Source organism: Erpetoichthys calabaricus, chromosome 2 (assembly GCF_900747795.2).
Source record: "Erpetoichthys calabaricus chromosome 2, fErpCal1.3, whole genome shotgun sequence".
In the NCBI taxonomy this organism is placed as follows: domain Eukaryota; kingdom Metazoa; phylum Chordata; class Cladistia; order Polypteriformes; family Polypteridae; genus Erpetoichthys; species Erpetoichthys calabaricus.
In genome coordinates this window covers 223,755,725-223,774,772 of record NC_041395.2, presented here as the reverse complement: position 1 = coordinate 223,774,772, position 19,048 = coordinate 223,755,725, and the positions used below count along the sequence as shown (strand labels likewise).

Genomic DNA, 19,048 nt, shown 5'->3' with positions numbered 1-19,048 from the left:
TCTAAGCAGCAAATTATAGAAACTATAGGAAAACATCAGAAAAATTAATTCTCTATAATTTATATTTATGTGATTTTATTATCTAGTAGCTACTTTAAAAACTATTTAAAATAAACCCAACCATCCAGGATAAATACAGAATCTTGCCCCTGGATGAAGTACACACACCTAATTACAATGATGGCAGTTCAGAATAGCTAACCTACTTGATATCCTGTCTTTGGACTGTGGGGTGAAAATGGGTAGAGTCAGCTTGCTCTGAACCATTGTATATACTGATTATCATATGTAAAGGAGTTTAGTGATTGTTGAATGTCTAAGGCGGTTTGCTCATTGTGCAGTACATAAATGCATGCATTTCAATGCTCTTCATTTGGACAGTGGACATACTAAAGACTCTAAAATGCATTGTATTTCATTAAATAAATAGAGTGAAGCAGTCACTGAGGTGTGGGAGGTGGATGAAACTGGTGTAATAGCCTAAGCCGGGAGAGGTCTTTACAATACTCAGTTTATTTTACAAGAAAATTAAAGTAACAAACAATGGAATTGTTTTCTCAAAGAACTCCATGTTTTGCTACAAAAATGCCACTCCCATTCTTATTCTTCTTCATCTTCTTCCTTGACTTCATTGTTTCTATAAAATCTTTATGGCCAAGCCTCTCATGTAAAAAGATCTGAAAATATGACATGAACTTAATATGTGGTATTTTATTAAAACACACCCAGTTTCTCTCTAAACACCACACCCTAGGCTGAGAAGGAGAGGAGTCTGTTGCAACATCTGGACCTGAACCAAATCTGTTCATCAGTGACAATGACACAATGCTGGCATCGATCTCTTTTAATACAACATATCAAACACAAATTTCCTACCACAGTTGAATCTTTTTTAGGTCCACCATCATCTGCAACCACTGTTAATGTGTAAATGTCTCCCTTTTCCCGATCAACCAAACCAGTCACTGTGATTCGTCCCTGAGAACAAAGAATTTAAAAAGGAACAAGCGATTTTTAAGATAAACACATTCTACAGTAATAGACCAGTATGATTAATGTTTAATTGTTTCCATGTTTATAGCTCATTATAGGTTAACATCTCCATTACTCATGCTCAGTGATAGTCAAGACATACAGTAATATAATTTGTATGAGTCATAATGAACAGTTAGCATTAGAAAGGCATTTGAAATATCATACTAATTCACATAATCAGATATGCTTTTTGTGACTCTGCCCATGCAAACACTGTTGGCAGCTATGAAGGAAAGCAGTTCAGAGTTACTTTAAAATACAAAAACAACAAAATTTAACTGTGATCAGTCATTTGAAAAAAACAGCAGGAAGCAAGAAAAGCAGATGGAGCACTAGTTCATTGCACTGCATACTGCTGATCAATCTAACCTGATAACTTCTTCAGGGTTTGGAAAAAACAAAAATGTGCAAAGAAACTGGGAAGATGTGCACCAATGTTCTAAATCATGGTCAAGTGTGACCATCAGTCTAAGATGCTTCTAGCTTCATTGGGTACCAGAGTAGTAAGTGACCTTGGGTGGAACAGCAGTCCACTGCAAGGCACACCCATGCACACACCCATAGTTCCTAAAGTGGCCTAAAACCCACACACTTCTTTAAGAAAAACAGCATTGAGTTTCTTTCTTTTAAGACAGCAGCCTTTTCCATTATGAATTGTTATTGGCACTTACAGTAATACTGTCAATCTTGAAGAGAGCCAGGGCAAGTGGGGAGGTGTCAGGATCAAAGCGATAGGCGATCTGGTTTAAGTTGTCTGCTGAGCGTGCCCGGACCTGAACCACTTCTGTTCCTGTTGCAATATTCTCCACGATGGAGGAGTCATATGCTGGACTTGAGAAAGTGACTGCCTCATCAAGTTCATTCAGCAATGTCACATAGACAGAGCAGAAGCTACGATAGAAAGGTGTTGCCTGGTCTGTTGCGGAGATGTTCATGAGGTAGCTGGTCTTGGTCTCATAATCCAGATAGTCTACTGTGGTCACCAAGCCTGTGCTCACATCAATTTCAAATTTACCTTCTGCACCTCTTTCTATATGGTAGACTACTGCACCGCCATCCCCTGTAAAAAGAAACACAAAACATCATCTTAGTAACATGACCAAAATGAAAAATAAATCAATATGGTCTGTCAGTTTAGGAAAGCAGAAGCACTGCTCATTCCGGCTAATGATATATGATTTTCAAGATTTCTATCGCATTATTAATAAATGGGGTAATTGTAATGACTGGATTATCTGTGATGAGATGGGTATCTAGCTCCAGAAGTGAGATCTCTCTGCTTTAAGAAGATTGGGTTGTGATCTGTTACTGTCCCAGTGATCCCAGAGTAAGGCCCTAGCATGCTTCATTTACTGTGTTGTCCTAAAGTCCTTCCAAATGTTTGCATAATAAGAGGCTTTATGTTTCTTGCCACTATTGAAGGAATATGATGAAAGAACATATTACCATACATAATAATAGCAATGCCTTGTTATACTGCAGTTATGCTATCCTATAGTTTTGCAATGATATAACTGCAGCATAACAAGGCATTGCTATCATTAATAGATTACTACACATTTCCAATTTTTGCTTCTTATCCAATTGTGTACTTACCTTTAATGTTATTACACAGTAAGTACATGGTAAAAAGGAATTTCTTTAATCAGAAATTAGTAACATTACAGATTGAGCATTAAGCTTGGAAATACAATAGCACTGTATGTCTCATCTCTCACAAATCCCCTGTCTGATTTCCAAACTGTGACCTACTACCACTCCTTTAGATCCAGTTCTAACTACTTTGTTGATAAATGTTCTGGCAGTAGCAGTACAAACAATGTTGGATTCATTTAATTAATACAGTGTCCCTGGTTCCTTTTATTGTTAGATGTCCATTAAGGTCCATTAAGAAATCAGATTTAAAGGCCCAATATAGTTAAGAATTTAGACCAATTTCGAACTTTTTTTTCTACAGTTTTCAGGAAAACTGTTATGTTAGAAAATAATCTTTCTCAGAAATTTCAGTTGGGCTTATACCCTGGTCAAAGGACACTGCTTTAATGAATGTTGTAAATGATATTCTAATTTCCTCTTCTTCTTCTTCCTCTTCTTCTTCTCTCACTTCTATGTGGGTTCAATGTGCTTGACTAGCCTTCTCCAAGCAGCCTTCTCTTTCCCCTGTACTTCCATTCCCATCAGTCTTTTGGCCTCATAGTCACTGTCTCTCCTCATCTCATACCCATACCTTCAACCTACTTCCCCGTACTTTCTTAAATATCTCTCCAACTTCTGCTGTAGACTCTGATTATCTCGTTTCTTATTCTGTCCTATATGTAACTCCATACATCCATCTCAACATTCTCATTTCTGACACATCTACCTACTTCGTCTTTGCTCCATCTAGTGGATGCATGAAATACCAGCATTATTGAGCTTTTACACCTAAATCCTACTTTTGTTATTATTGATCATACAATTCTACTGCTTAGATCTGAAAATTCATTGGCCTATTAGGTATTACTCTTAGTAGGTTTACTTCATTCTTATCAAGTCATTCTTAACATACAAACAATCCTGAACGCAATACTGCCTTATTGTGGTCAGCATGTCTTTGCTGTGGAATCACTCAGGGTGTTGCTTCCACCTCCCAACATCTATTTTCCATGACACATTATGGGTGGGATGCAAACTTTGGACTCTGGGAGTTACAAGCAGTGAGTTCTACCTCTCAGCAAAATGGAAATCTCCAGCAGTTTGTGGATGAGATAGCTTCAAAACTGCCACAGCGTGTTTCCACATGTGTGATTTCAGGCTGGCTCTGTTTCAGCTCCCTTGTTTGCCCTGGACTGTCACTGCACCATTTGTCACTGGTAAGGATTTTGCTCAGTAGTGTCAAAGGCTAAACCTGCAGCTAAAGAAGACCTCCACCCACTCTTTGGATGGGATAACTTCTGAACTGCACACAAAGACAGGCTGGCTCTGTCCCAGCATTTTCTTCTCTTTTTCCAATTTTTTTATATGTTGCCATTAGATGATGAAATTTAGAAAAAGAAAAAAATAATAAAACAAATCCAAACAAAAAATCTAAAAACAAAACAATTATTCATTCAAACTCTGATGACAATCAGCTGTATGTGTCATTTAAAATAAAACTCTTGAATCTCATCATTATTTAACTGCTTTATTGATGTAAAACAGCGAATGAATCATAATTATTTCTGCTTAAATCCAGAAAAACAACAGAAGTTAATTTTATTGGTGGAAAGTCTGAGGATAGTAAAGCTATACTGAATTCTTTTAACTTAAAAGGATTGAATTTTAGTTCAACTGGAATCTAGATGCTAGCTTTGACAAAAACTGACTGTTCAGAATATTACAAATTTAAACTGGTTTCTTAAGATTCAGGGTCTTCAAGAGCTACTTCATTCATCTGTCTCAAGAAGAATTGACTATTGTGGTACTTTATGACCAGGTTGTCTGAATCTTTCACTTACTACATTAAAGTTAATTCAGAACAGCAAGCATCATAAGCACAACTAAGACGTATGGCCATACAAACCATTACCATCTTATTCCTGACATTAGTTTTATTAGCAAAATGCTTAGCCAGGATGACCAAGCCAACAGGACCCTATCAACTTTTTCCAGCCCATCCGAGAGGATACCCATATGCTTATAGAACAGTTAAAAGATATAGTACAGTGTACCTTGGGGTTGCCCTCAAGTTTTCTCCCAATGGGCCCTGCCTTGTATACATGGGAAGCATCCTAACTACATACCCAAAAAACTAGCTTTTCTTGATCTGTTGAAACTGCAGTTCTACTCCAAGTTCCTCCCATATTGGACAGTGAGTCCAGCTACCCTGTGCAGCAACGTTATTTTGGCTGCTTGTACCTGTAATCTCATTCTTTTAGCCACTATTCAGAACTTTTCACCATAGAATATATGTTCTGTTGGGAATCTTGCCCTGGGCTTTCACTTTTTGTGTTCTTTTGTATTTTCTTTTCTGTTTTTCTTGTAGTATTCTGTTTAAATTTTGTTTTGCTTTATTCTCTCATTATTTAATTCAGTTTCATGGTAGTATCTGGTATTTCAGACTTTTGTTAATTACATGATGTCATTCATGCCTTCCGGGCTCACCCATGGTATGTGGTACCACCCTGGGATGAGAGAGGGCACTGTCACTAAACAGTCTTGTCTCCCTTTACCCTCACAGCCTCGAGAAACTTCCCCATGGGGGCAATGGAGTCAAAAAAAAAAGCTCCACCCCTTCCAGGTCATCCAATATAAAGGAGAGACGCTTCTAGGAGGTAGCGTCTCAAACTGGACCTCACACACCATGTGGAAGGTCACACAGATGTCTCGGTGCTTTGCACACAATGGCAACCTGCAGAGCACATATTTCGGTTAAAGATTTATTTTCAGGGCAGAAAATTATGGGATTTTGCCTGGTTGGCAAACCAGCTAATTTTGTTCTCACTTTGCGTCATCACTTACCCCACTACAATGGTTAACTGTTCCATTGTATTTAATGGGGGTAGGACAAGATCCCTGTAGTGTCGTAGATTTTAAATTTTACATTTCATTTTATTTTTTGCCTATATAAACACAGATTAGCTTAATTTTATAAGGACAGTTAACATCAAAGTATCTTCCAATCCTGAATTACCTTCCTGAATTGTATCACCTTAAAACCTTTTTCGATGGTTTTGCTTCAGGCCGTGTTGATTATCTTATCACTTGGAAACAAAACTTTGACAGCCAGCCGATCCAAGATTTGTAATAGCCCATGTTGTGACATGTCTCAAGGTTACTCATGCACAGTTGTGGCTCATCCAAGACATAGGATGTCAGGAGAGTCCTCGTGTGAATCAAGTAAGCTTCTTCATGACAATGCACCAATTCACATGTCACGTCAGTCACACGCTGCCACCTGAGAATGTGGGTTCCAACAACTGAACCATCCTCTTTACAGACCTGACCCCTCAGATTATTTACTGTTCCGAGTTTTGAAGAAATCTCTCAGTGGACAATGGTTTTCCAGTGATGAAGATGTCAAGGCAGCTGTGATGTCCTGGTTTGATTGTCAAACAGAAGATTTTTTTTCAAAGGGCAAGAAAAGTGGACGAAGTTTATGGAGCTATCAGTGGACTATATTGAGAAATAAAACTAAAAATATTTTGAACGTTCTTTTCTTTCCTACTGAGGTAGATAAATTATTGAACACCCCTCGTACAACTTGTCTGATGGACGAAAAGAGAGAGAGAAAAGAAGGTGAGAAGGACAGAAGGAATGATGTCAGAAGAGGGTGAGAAACGTGTGACTGTTTCATCTACTCGTCAGCGAAAAGCCTCTCATGAACAACATCAATCGCTAAATCAATGCCACCCTGGGACATTCACCTTTGACACTTTATTGTAAGATTTTTCTAAAGACTATATATATATCCAGACTTTGCTATATATATTTTCTTTTATACTTTCCTCTAGAGATATTATTATTCTTTAATAAATACCAAGATGCTTTTAAGTTTCTATACTTTGTCTTTAATTCTAGAGTGATTGAAGTAATAAGATAAATATTTAGAGCACCAGGAGTAGTAAGGAAAAGTAAGACATAAGTGGTTGATATATGGCTTATAGCCAGGGATGCTGAGCCTTTGTATGTTTGAATATATTAGAATTTGAATATTTAGGTCTAATATATATCTAAGACATTTTATGGTGTTTGTGCCTATGATAAGTAAGTCTCTTGAAGTACTAGGGAATGATTGACTGTGCATGTGTTATTCATACAGCACTCATGTGGGTTAAAGTGCTCAGAGAATCAGGCTGTGTATCGTCATTCATACAGTACTTTTTTGGTTAGGGTATGTGTGCATGTGTATATCTATATATGTGTGTGTACATTTATCCATGAAGAAAATAAGTAAAGGTTAATTATGCCATAATAATACAACCCCCTAATTAATTTATTGGCAACAGGTAGTTTACTCACCTTCTAGTAGCCCCTGGGAACTACTTAAGGATCATTTAACCACTCTTCCCACAGAGTGACATCAGTTAGTTCCTTAGCTCCCTTTTGGGGTAGGTTTTGTTTTGAGTTTTTTTTTGGTGATAAATTTAAAGCTTTGTGAACTTGCTTTTCTTGTCGTTTTGGAGTAGTCATCATTATGAGTTAGACTATACTTACCTGGGCAACCATTTTTTTCCGTTATTATCATTGAGAGGACATTCCCCGTCACTAAAGGCAAAAACTACTAGACATAGAAATAGATCTTTCATACTACAGTCACTATGGTTAAAACACAGTCTCTGATTCATCTCTGTATTTTCATAATTTCTTTATAGGAGTTACCTAGTATATTACTTGGTGGGGGTGAACTTCTCCTTTTTAAATATATATTGATTTATAAGTCTGTGTTTCTGATTTTGGTGTTGATAATTTGATACCAAGATATCTTTATATACTGTCCTTTGATGATTGTACTGTATGACAATACATGGATCAATCTTCATTTTGTGTGTGTGTTTTATGGCATTATTAGGCGGACATTTTATCATCATTGCAGCTGGTAACCTAATACATTGTGAAAGGCAGTGTCTCTCTCTTGCTCCCTCACATGAAGTTCACAGAAGGTTTTCTTCCTTGACTGCCTTTCAATGCCATTACCACTGCGCCGATCTTCCATTGCTCCTTACATTTGGCTCTAGTGATCTTTTTTCACTTGTGTCTGCTGCCTGCACGTTCCCACTCCTGGATTTGTTTCATGCCTCTCACTTGGGGTCAGAGGCAACACCATTTGCACTCATTTTTCCAGTCCCAGGGGCCACATTCCACAGTCAGTTGAATTAAATGGGGAGGTGGGTTTTATAAGAGCTGCTCCTTAAATGCTCGATACTCTACCTCTCTTTCACACTCATTTCACACATACACTCACACTCCCTCTACACAGCTTCTCAAGATGGCTCTGCCCCCTGTGACAGCATGTCTCTCTCTCTTTCTTTCAGGTCTTTGCGACCCCTTCATTATTCTTATGCCAAAAATACCACTGCTTGATCTTTTGAAAATAATTTATATAATTTGAAATAAGATTTTTTGTTTCTTTTCAGGACTTTTCATTAGTATTTTACTATAATTACGAATTTTGGATTTTTTTATTTAAATTTTAAATTAATCAATTATTTGTGGCCTGGGATTTGTGACATTTTACTTCTTCATTTGTGGGTTAATCACAACAACAGAAGAGGACAGGGTTGTAGAGTGAATGATTGATCAGCAGCTTTGCCTGTGGACTTGGCTCCTGTTTCACTAGTACTGATCCCACAAGATGTCTGTGAAACTGCTGGTACTGCATCGGTTCATTGGTCAATCACACTGTGACCTCTTCCCTCACTCATGAATAATTCTCAGAAATGCTTGAACACCTCCACTTTGAGCAAACGTGCACTGCCTACCATTAGGGAGCAAGCCACTCTTTTATGAGTGAAAACTATAGCCTCATATTTGGAGGTGCTAATGCTCATCCCAACCATATCACACTCAGTTGTAAAGTGTTTTAGCATGTCTCAGAGATCACAGTCTGATGTGACCAATAGGACCTTAACATCTGCAAACAACAGATACCTACTGTAAATGTTGCCTGTAAGTTATAACCATAATGTTTTCTATGGTAAAGCTGTCAAATGACTATCATTACCACCACCACCTTTTTTACACTTTTGTGGCCATGAGAGAGGTGTCAGGACTGGTGGGTGAGAGGTGTGGAAGGTTTTAGATGAAAACAGTGGTTTGACAATCTCAGATTGTTGAAGGAGGGATACTTATGTTAAAACCAGTCTGTAAAACAGTGAGGTAGAATAATTTTGGATGAATTAATTACCAGACAATCCATATTGAAGTATTCAGACTCAAGTCCAATTGAATCATACATGTCTGTATTGGATTTAGCACCATAAATAAGAAAGGTCCCCATCTGATCTGAAATTGTGAAGATATATATACAGTATATATTTTGCTGTTCAAATGTCTCTAAAAATTCAATTTGTGTCAGTTCATTAAAAAATTACAACTGCTGTAATGTGAATGTGGCCTTTTTTCTAAGACATCATATACACATACATTTAATAGTAGACTTTTATTGAATTGGCTGCAACTGACTTGTGGCATGCTGAAAATTACTTAATTTACATGCACTGGCAATTTAGTAATAGCTCAAAATGGAGAGTTTTATAAATATGTGATTATTGTGCTGTAAGTCTGTTTTCCTTGATTTTTGCCTCCCTAATTGAGTTTTTAAATATAAGGATTATATTTATTATACAGGTTTTTATGCAATAGGTGAGAAAGATGATTTTTGGAGTGAGTTGGATGAAGTGATGAACAGTGTACCCAAGGGACAGAAAGCGGTGATTGGAGCAGATTTCAATGGGCATGTTGGTGAAGGGAACAGTGCAGACGAGGAGGTGATGGGTAGGTATGATGTCAAGGAGAGGAATGAAGAAGGTCAGAGGATAGTGGATTTTGCCAAAAGGATGGACATGGCTGTGGTGAATACATATTTTAAGAAGAAGGAGGAACATAGGGTTAAGTACAAGAGTGGAGGAAGATGCACACAGGTAGATTACATCCTATGCAGAAGAGTTGATCTGAAGGAGATTGAAGACTGCAAAGTAGTGGCAGGGGAGGGTGTAGTTAAGCAGCATAGCATGGTGGTCCGTAGGATGACGTTGGAGATCAAGAAGAAGAGAGTGAGGGCAGAGCCAAGGATCAAATGGTGGAAGTTGAAAAAGGAAGACTGCAAGGTTGAGTTTAGGGAGGAGGTGAGACAGGCACTGGGTCGCAGTGAAGAGTTACCAGACAGCTGGGAAACTACAGCAGATGTAGTAAGGGTGACAGCAAGAAGGGTGGTTGGCGTGACATCTGGAAAGAGGAAGGAGGAAAAGGAAACCTGGTAGTGGAATGAGGAAATACAGAAGAGTATACAGAGGAAGAGGATGGCAAAGAAGAAGTGGGATAGTCAGAGAGATGCAGAAAGTAGACAAGAGTACAAAGAGATAAGGTGCAAGGTGAAGAGAGAGGTGGCGAAGGCTAAAGAAAAGGCGTATGATGAGTTGTACGAGAGGCTGGACACTAAGGAGGGAGAAAAGGACCTGTACCGATTGTCTAGACAGAGGGACCGAGCTGGGAAAGATGTGCAGCAGGTTAGGGTGATAAAGGATAAAGATGGAAACGCACTCACAAGTCGAGGAAAGTGTGTTGAACAGATGGAAAGAGTACTTTGAGAGGCTAATGAATGAAGAGAATGAGAGAAAGAAGAGGTTGGATGATGTGGAGATAGTGAATCAGGAAGTGCAACGGATTAGCAAGGAGGAAGTAAGGATAGCTATGTAGAGGATGAAAAATGGAAAGGCCGCTGGTCCAGATGACATACCTATGGATGCATGGAGGTGTTTAGGAGAAATGGCAGTGGAGTTTTTAACCAGATTGTTTAATGGAATCTTATAAAGTGAGAGGATGCCTGAGGAGTGGAGAAGAAGTGTACTGGTGCCGATATTTAAGAATAAGTGGGATGTGCAGGACTGCAGTAACTACAGGGGAATAAAATTGATAAGCCACAGCATAAAGTTATTGGAAAGAGTAGTGGAAGCTAGGTTAAGAAGTGAAGTGATGATTAGTGAGCAGCAGTGTGGTTTCATGCCAAGAAAGAGCACCACAGATGCAATGTTTACTCTGAGGATGTTGATGGAGAAGTTTAGAGAAGGCCAGAAGGAGTTGCATTGCATCTTTGTGGACCTGGAGAAAGCATATGACAGGGTGCCTTGAGAGGAGCTGTGGTATTGTATGAGGAAGTCGGGAGTGGCAGAGAAGTACGTAAGAGTTGTACAGGATATGTACGAAATAAGTGTGACATGTTGAGGTCTGCTGTAAAAGTGATGGATGCATTCAAGTTGGAGGTGGGATTACATCAGTTATCGTCTCTAAGCCCTTTCTTATTTGCAATGGTGATAGACAGGCGTGACAGACGAGATTAGACAGGAGTCCCCATGGACTATGATGTTTGCTGATGACATTGTGATCTGTAGCGATAGTGGGGAGCAGGTTGAGGAGACCCTGGAGAGGTGGAGATATGCTCTAGAGAGGAGAGGAATGAAGGTCAGCAGGAACAAAAAAGAATACATGTGTGTAAATGAGAGGGAGGTCAGTGGAATGGTGAGCATGCAGGGAGTAGACTTGGAGAAGGTGGATGAGTTTAAATACTTGGGATCAACAGTACAGAGTAATGGAGATTGTGGAAGAGAGGTGAAAAAGAGAGTGCAGGCAGGGTGGAATGGGTGGAGAAGAGTGTCAGGAGTGATTTGTGACAGACAGGTATCAGGAAGAGTGAAAGGGAAGGTCTACAGGACGGTAGTGAGACCAGCTATGTTATATGGGTTGGAGATGGTGGCACTGACCAGAAAGCAGGAGACAGAGCTGGAGGTGGCAGAGTTAAAGATGCTAAGATTTGCACTGGGTGTGACGAGGATGGATAGGATTAGAGGGTCAGTTCAAGTTGGACAGTTGGGAGACAAAGTCAGAGAGGCGAGATTGCGTTGGTTTGGACATGTGCAGTGGAGAGATGCTAGGTATATTGGGAGAAAGATGCTAAGGATAGAGCTGCCATGAATAACAGACACTACTTTTTCAATTTCAGGAATTTATTTAACATTATTTACAATCCCTCCATGACAAAAAAAATCCTAAATTTTCGTTTCCCTAGATGTAGAAAAGACATTTGATCAGATTATTTGAGTGGGATAATTTGCTTCACACCCTTCACAAACTTGGTTTTGGTGAGATATTCATTTTATTGGTTAAGTTTCTATATTTTTCGCCCTAGGGCTCTATTCATACTAATAATGCTTTTTCTGTTTATTTCCCTTACACGGAGCTATGAGGCAGTGATGTCCAAGTTCTCCTTTGCTGTTTGCTATTGGTATTGAGCTATTTGCCATTTCATTGCAAAATAATCAGGACATACGTGGAGTTATCAGAACTAGACAAGAGCAGAAGGTTTCACTTTAGGCTGAGGTCATCTTTCTATTTATATTTGACCCAGCAACCTTGTTATCACATATTCTTTCAACACTAGGTCAGTTTGGTGAGGCTTCTGGTTATAAACTTAATTTTAGTGAAATTGAATTATTCCTCAATAACTCTGCTGCTGAACATTTTCTCTTGGAATTGCTGACATGCTCATATAGAGACCTTTGTTTCATTACTCACACATACTAAGCAGGACCTTATACGCAGGTCTGCCCTTCCCCATCCCTCCTGGTCCACATTAACTCTATTAAAATGAATATACTTCCCAAATTTTTATATTTGTTTCATTGTGTCCCAATTTTTAATCCCTAATTTTTTTTTCCATCTAACTTGATCAAATCATTTTATCATTAAATTGGAATGGGATGAATCCACATATACAGTAACTAAATCTTTTCTACAGAGACCTAAATGGCTGGGGAGGAGGTTATCAATGCCAAATTTTCAGTTTTATTAGCCAATATTCATCATTTAACATACTAGTTTAAGTCCTAGCTGGACCCTGCAGTTCCTAAATGGATTCTCATAGAGGTGGCCTTCTACCATTCTTCTCTGTCTAACATTGCTTTGCTCAAGTTTACCCCTTCCTACACACTCTTTTACCACTAATCCATTTGCCTATCAGTTCCTTAAAATTTGATGTCAGTTTAGGAGCCCCTTTGGACTTCAATCTTTATCATTGCTTTTACCTATCAATGCAAACCATGGTTTCCCTCCCCCTATGGTGTATGTAGCATTTGGGAGATGGTACAAAAAAGGAATGAAGTGCATTAAAGATTTGTACAATTGTTTTGCATCATCAACTGGTTCAGAAATATAATACTCCAAAACACATTTCTTCCGTTACCTGAAAATCCGTGCTTTGGTTCGGAACAGCTTTAGATACTTCCCCTCTCTAACTGAGCCTTCCCCCATTGACACAATGCTCCAGAACAATCCAGATTCTAAGGGTCAGAATTCTAGAATATATAATATTTCATATATATAATATATATATATTTCATCTCTTCAGCCTTCATCCCTTGCTGTTTTTAAGCACCTGTTGGAGTCTGACTTTTGAGCATAGATTTTTGGATGAGGAATTGAACAACGTTTTTTGCACCAAGTCCACTATTTGTGCCAGACATTGTCTGATATGGCTTAAGATTTTACCCCAATTCTACTTTTGAAAAGTAAGGTTAGCAGACATATTCCCTGATGTAGATCTGACATGTTGTTCTGTGTAATCAAGCCCCTCAAACATTAGCACAAATGTTCAGAAAGTCCAAAAACAACAATTCCAAACATTCCAGCTAGAGGGGAAAACCATCAAAACCTGGCTAGGAACAAGGGCAAACACAGAATCTTTATAAATAAAAAGATGTATTTCACAAAAAAGGCTCTGTAAAACTGTGAGCCTCTTAGGAGCACAAAAGACAAAGAGGCACTGCCTTGAAAATGCAATCCCAAAACCAAACAAAGTCCCAATCCGAAATCCAAGAATTCAAGGTAAAAAAAAAAAAAAGAGTGCAGGTTCAAAAATGCAGGAAAGCCACAAAGCACAATGTCACCTGGTTCAAAGTTTCTTCTTGGTGAGAGCCATATTTGATGTTCTTGAAGTATTGGTAAATACTCTTTAGTCCATCTTTTCCAAAACAAATCAGCTAGGTATTGTACTTGTTTCCAATGTCTACGGGTATACTGGTCATTTTTGGATGAAAGTGCTGGGAGAAGGCTGGTTTGTCTCTTCAGTATTAACATGTGGTTGGGTGTGAGTACTTCTAGGTCATTCAGGTCTTCTGATACCTTTGTAAGGGGTCTGTCATTGAGGATGGATTCAGCTTCACACATCATTGATTCGAGGCTTTCGTCATCTAGTGTCTGTTGGTCAAGTACTGAGTTTAGGACCTTTCTAATTTGTCTTTCCTACACACCGCCTTGGTGTGAGGCCATTGGTAGATTAAAAATCCATTCGATTTCTTTCTTCATCATGGCATTGCAAATTTTTTCTTGGTTTAGGTTTTTAGCTGTTTCTCATAGCTCTCTTTCCGCTCTGATAAAGTTTGTTTCATTATCTGAGTGCATAATTTTAACTTGCCCTCTTCTGCAAATAAATCAGGCATTGATACAAGAAGCAGTGTCCAAACTATATGTAATTTCTAAATGTACTGCTCTTGTTGTTAGGCAAGTGAAAATTACTCCATACCTCATAACCTCAGATCCTCAAATGAGTCTCCTTAGAATTCCAAGAGCAAAACTTAAAAGAAGTAGTGAGGCGGCCTTCTGCTGTTATGCACCTAAAATCTGGAATAGCCTGCCAATAGGAATTCGCTAGGCTAATACAGTGGAGCACTTCAAAAAACTGCTGAAAACACATTATTTTAACATGGCCTTCTCATAACTTCACTGTAATTTAATCCTGATACTTTGTATATCCAATTCATTATAATAACTATTCATGGTGGCTCTAAAATCTATACTAACCCCTACTCTCTCTTCTGTTTCCTTTTCCGGTGTCCTTTTGGTGGTGGTGCAAGCTACCACCTACTCAAAGCACCATGATGTTCCAACAGTGATGGATTAAAAGCCAGAAGTCTGCATGACCATCATCATCAAGTCCTTCCGTGAGAACCCACATACAAAGAGGACTGTTTCATTTATGTTAGGTAGAATGCCCAGAGGGGACAGGGCGGTCTCGTGGCCAGGAACCCCTGCAGATTTTATTTTTTTCTCCAGCCGTCTGGATTTTTTTTTTTGTTTTTTCTGTCCCCCCTGGTCATCGGAACTTACTAATTTTTTTTAATGTTAACTAATGTTGTCTTATTTTAATTTCTTATTTTGTCTTTTATTTTTCTTTTCTTCATTATGTAAAGCACTTTGAGCTACTTTTTTGTATGAAAATGTGCTATATAAATAAATGTTGTTGTTGTTGTTAACTAGGCTAGGCCAAAATAATCAACTCCAACGTTGGTAAAGGGTGGTTGATCAGGGAGTAGTCGATCTTCTGGTTAACCTGCCATCTTTTGCTTGCCTATTTGGGCATTGGATGTAATACACTTTGAAATAATCTTTCTGATTGCTGAATTGGCTTGTAGGATCCAATATTTCTGGCGCAACTGTGTTAGCATGTAGTTATATCCACAATGTCCATGTTCTTTATGAATGTGTTGCAAACTGAGATTAGCAACATGTGAATTCTTGTGAAGGGTTGTAGGGTGTTTTGCCTCTTCTGGCATAGCAGCTTTGCTGAGTTTTCCTCCAACCTTTAGGATCCCATCTTGCAGGACTTGGTCAAGTTCGTAGATTTTGCTACTTTTCTTTACATGTTGATTTTTGCAAAAGGCTTTAATCTCTTCTGGGTAAACTTGTAATTGAATGAGATGAATAAGTTCATCTGCGGTGGGTTGGCACCCTGCCTGGGATTGGTTCCTGCCTTGTGCCCTGTGTTGGCTGGGATTGGCTCCAGCAGACCCCCGTGACCCTGTGTTCGGATTCAGCGGGTTGGAAAATGGATGGATGGATGGATGGAATAAGTTCATTTTCTGCTTTAGACAAGTCTTTCAGAGAAAGTATCTTTAACTTCATTGTTGATTTATATTCCTTCATATGTTCTGTGATTAGTGCAATTGGCCTCTCTCTGAATCTTGTAAGTATTACTTACATCAGGCCCTTTCAGCAACTATTCATTCAGTGAGAAGCCTTGGTAAGTGGCTGAACAGTCAAAAACCGCTCTAATTTTATTTTTCTTTGGATGATATACTCCATGGTGAGGGAGGTACCACACTCTCTCTTTCTGGTGTGACAGCTGTTCTGTGGCTGCCTTAATAGCATATCCTTTGTCAAAAATGTCCTTCATGAAAATTTTGTAATCCTCATGGAATGTTAGATTCTTTGTAAGTTTTCTCCTGAGGCCAATAGCACGCTGTTCTGCAATGCAACGATTGTATGGCATTTTAAGTGTCTCATCTTTAAAAGGAAGATTAATGCAATAGTGTTCATCTACCAACTTTGCCAATTCTGAGGCTATGCACATAAACTTAATGTCCTCCTGTGACATTTCCTCTTTCTCCTCACAGCTACACTCTGGAAAGTCTGTATTGTATTGCTGGAGTGACATTTGTTCTATTTCCATTATTGACACACGACTGACTGTGTAACTTTATTAGGCCATTAACAATCCATCCAAAAACTGTCTTCACAGCGTAAGGACCTTCACCTCTACTGTTTATGACTTGCCATGGTTCCATGGCTTTAGGGATATTTGTACCTATTAACAAGCCTACTTCTGTCTTTATTTAGAGTAGATGCACATCTTTGAGACAAGACCATCTGGTGCTCCTTTTTAGGAGGCATGGCCATTTCCTTATTCATATGCAGAATGACTGGATGTAAATGAGAGCATATTTGGCATTTAATTTTTTCCAAACAGTCTTTACTAAAATGTCCTTGTTTAACGCACTTAAAGAATAAGCCCTTACATTTCAAAAAGTCAATTCTACTTTTGTATTTTGGTTTCTGGATTGCATTGCATTCAACAAGATCGTGACTTTCATTACAAAAACGACAGGGCTTGCCACACGCATGACCAGCCATCTGTGCCTTTTTGACTGAGGTGTCTATATTCCCCTTTTCAGAAGTTTCAGCAGAGCTCGTAACAAAACTGTCTTTTTTTAGACCGCCATTCAGAGGAAATTTCCCTTGATCAGACCTTTTCCTTCTTGAAGATATAGCTTTGAGGAGCTGAGCCATACACAGGATCCAAGGCTATTTTAGCTTGTTCTTCCAGAAAGTCCACTAAGTCGACGAGTCGTGCATGTCTGTCTTCTTTATCTTCAATATTCCAAAGCACACGTTGCCACTGTCCTCGCAATTCTTGTGGGAGCTTGGAAATTATAGTACGAAGGTTATCGTTACTTTAAAATTTATGTCCGTCCTTCAAGTTGGACATAATGTTCATACAGTTACCAAGAAAGACCATATAATCCATCAGACCTTCTCCATCGTCTGGCTTTATTTGTGGCCACCTTTTGGCATTCTTCATATATGCATCTGCTATCCATAGTTGGTTTCCATAGAGGCTTTCAATCTTCTTTCTGGCCTTTTTGTAACCTTCTGCCGGTGGCAGGTATATACAGCCTTTAACAATTTCAAGGGGTGAGCCTTAAGTAAACTGTGCTATGAAGTCCAATTTATCTTGGGGGTTCACGTAGTCCACATAGTTCATTGGGTCACCGTCAAAACCTGGGACCTTTCTGTCTGGCACATGAGTGCCTTATTTTGCTGTTCATAATGTTGATAGTGAGACTCATATTTATTTTCATTTCTATATAAAGCGCTTCAAATACTTGCCTCATATGGCTCTTCATTCTTCTCATCTGTTTTTTCAGGAACGTTATAGGGATTTGGTTTACTTGGAATGTGGCTGCGTCCTTTAAGAGCTTTCAAATTTTTCATTGGATTCTGCAATTGCAGCTTCTAACTCTAGCTGATCTCTTTTAGCTTTTAGCTGAGCTTTACACTGTGCCTCTTCCAAGTTTAGAGCCTGCTGCCTCTTTTGTGCTTCTGCTTTGGCTAGTAGCACTGCATGTGTTGTCTCTTGTGCCCTAAACTTGCTCGTCTTTTAGTTTCTGCTGAGACTTGAGAGACACTGTTGGCAGGAGTGACATCATCAATAAATCTGTACCCCTTGAACTGGTTTGCAGAATCAGGAGACTGCTTGTTGAGGCTTTTATTTTGACGCATTTCCATAACCCAGTCCACCGATTTTCCAAAAAACATGTGTAAAGTTTTCAGTTTAGCATCAAAACCTCCATGTAGCCTTTTTTGTTTGTCTTCGTCATTATGCTTGAAAAGTAATTCATCATTTAACCTTTTATATTCCATTCTCAAGTTGTAGAAGTCAATCTCAATGTTTATTTTTTCACAGTTAGATTCATTTTTTTGTAAATCCTTTACGTGTTCATCAGGCTGGATAGCTGTTCGTATATTTCGTCTATTTCCAACTGAAGATCAACACCTGGTTCTGAAGGGTTGTCCAGTAACAAGCATTCGGAGATTATCCTGGCCTGCGGTAGTACAGTAAGCTGCTTGCTGTAGTCCTGGAGATGATCCCTCACTGTTGCATCACAGTTGTCAGGATAACCACTCAGGATTCCTTGTGGAGTTTGATAACCCTTTGGGCTTCCATGTGGCAATGTCATGTTGATCATGCACGAGGGCAGACTCCCTATAAGGTATTTAAGCTCCTTTATCCTAGTTTATACAGTCACACAAGGAGCGCTAGCAGTTCCCTCAAATGTTCAACTTCGATCAAGCAACAAAGATTAAAAGTTTTTCAAATCCTCGTTATTTTCTTCTGTCACGGACTGATGTCAGGCTTAATCAGGTGGGTTTTAAACTTTTAGTGTAGCTGCTGGTGAGTAAGGCAGGATCAAGCATGGGTCAAACACGTTGCCAAAAGAAATCTCTTAGTTCAAAAGTTTGTTTTAAAAGGTTTAGTGAAAATCCAAGGCAAACAGTCCACACAAGAATAAAAAAAGGTTGTTATACATAGAATAAATGGCAAAAAAGTGGGAAAAAATGTTTCTTTTCTAAACTTAACTTTTCACATCTAACTTCAGGTGTTTCTAAACTTAAAGATGCCTTACTTCATCTTCATTGCACTCAAAATGTATGGCACTGCAATTGCGTTGTGTTACATACTTTTGGGCACAGTTTAAAACCATGTGCCCTCCATGCCTTACACACAGCAAGGCAGGTCACTACCTGAGTCTAAACTTTAATCAGTGAGACAAGAAATAGAATATACCAATTCAATTCAGCTTGTGGGGTTTATAAGAACCTCCCGTAGACTATGCACTATATATGTAGGCAAATAAACTGCTCAAAAAAATTAAAGGGACACTTTGAAAACACATCAGATCTCAATTGGAAAACAAATCATGCTGAATATCTATACTGATATGGA

The 19,048-nt window shown here is 38.8% G+C and overlaps 1 protein-coding gene across 3 annotated transcripts in view; it reads right to left on the bottom strand.

The window, feature by feature from the left end:
* cdh23 (cadherin-related 23) overlaps positions 1–19,048 on the bottom strand; it is a 1,336,251-nt gene that overhangs the window by 315,944 nt on the left and 1,001,259 nt on the right. For all 3 annotated transcript variants that reach the window (XM_051923904.1, XM_051923901.1, XM_051923902.1), the window contains exons 31-32: positions 1,707–2,095; positions 877–978 (exon numbers count right to left, since the gene is read on the bottom strand). In XM_051923904.1, coding sequence (XP_051779864.1) covers positions 877–978; positions 1,707–2,095 — 491 coding nt within the window. The remainder of the gene's footprint in view (positions 1–876; positions 979–1,706; positions 2,096–19,048) is intronic.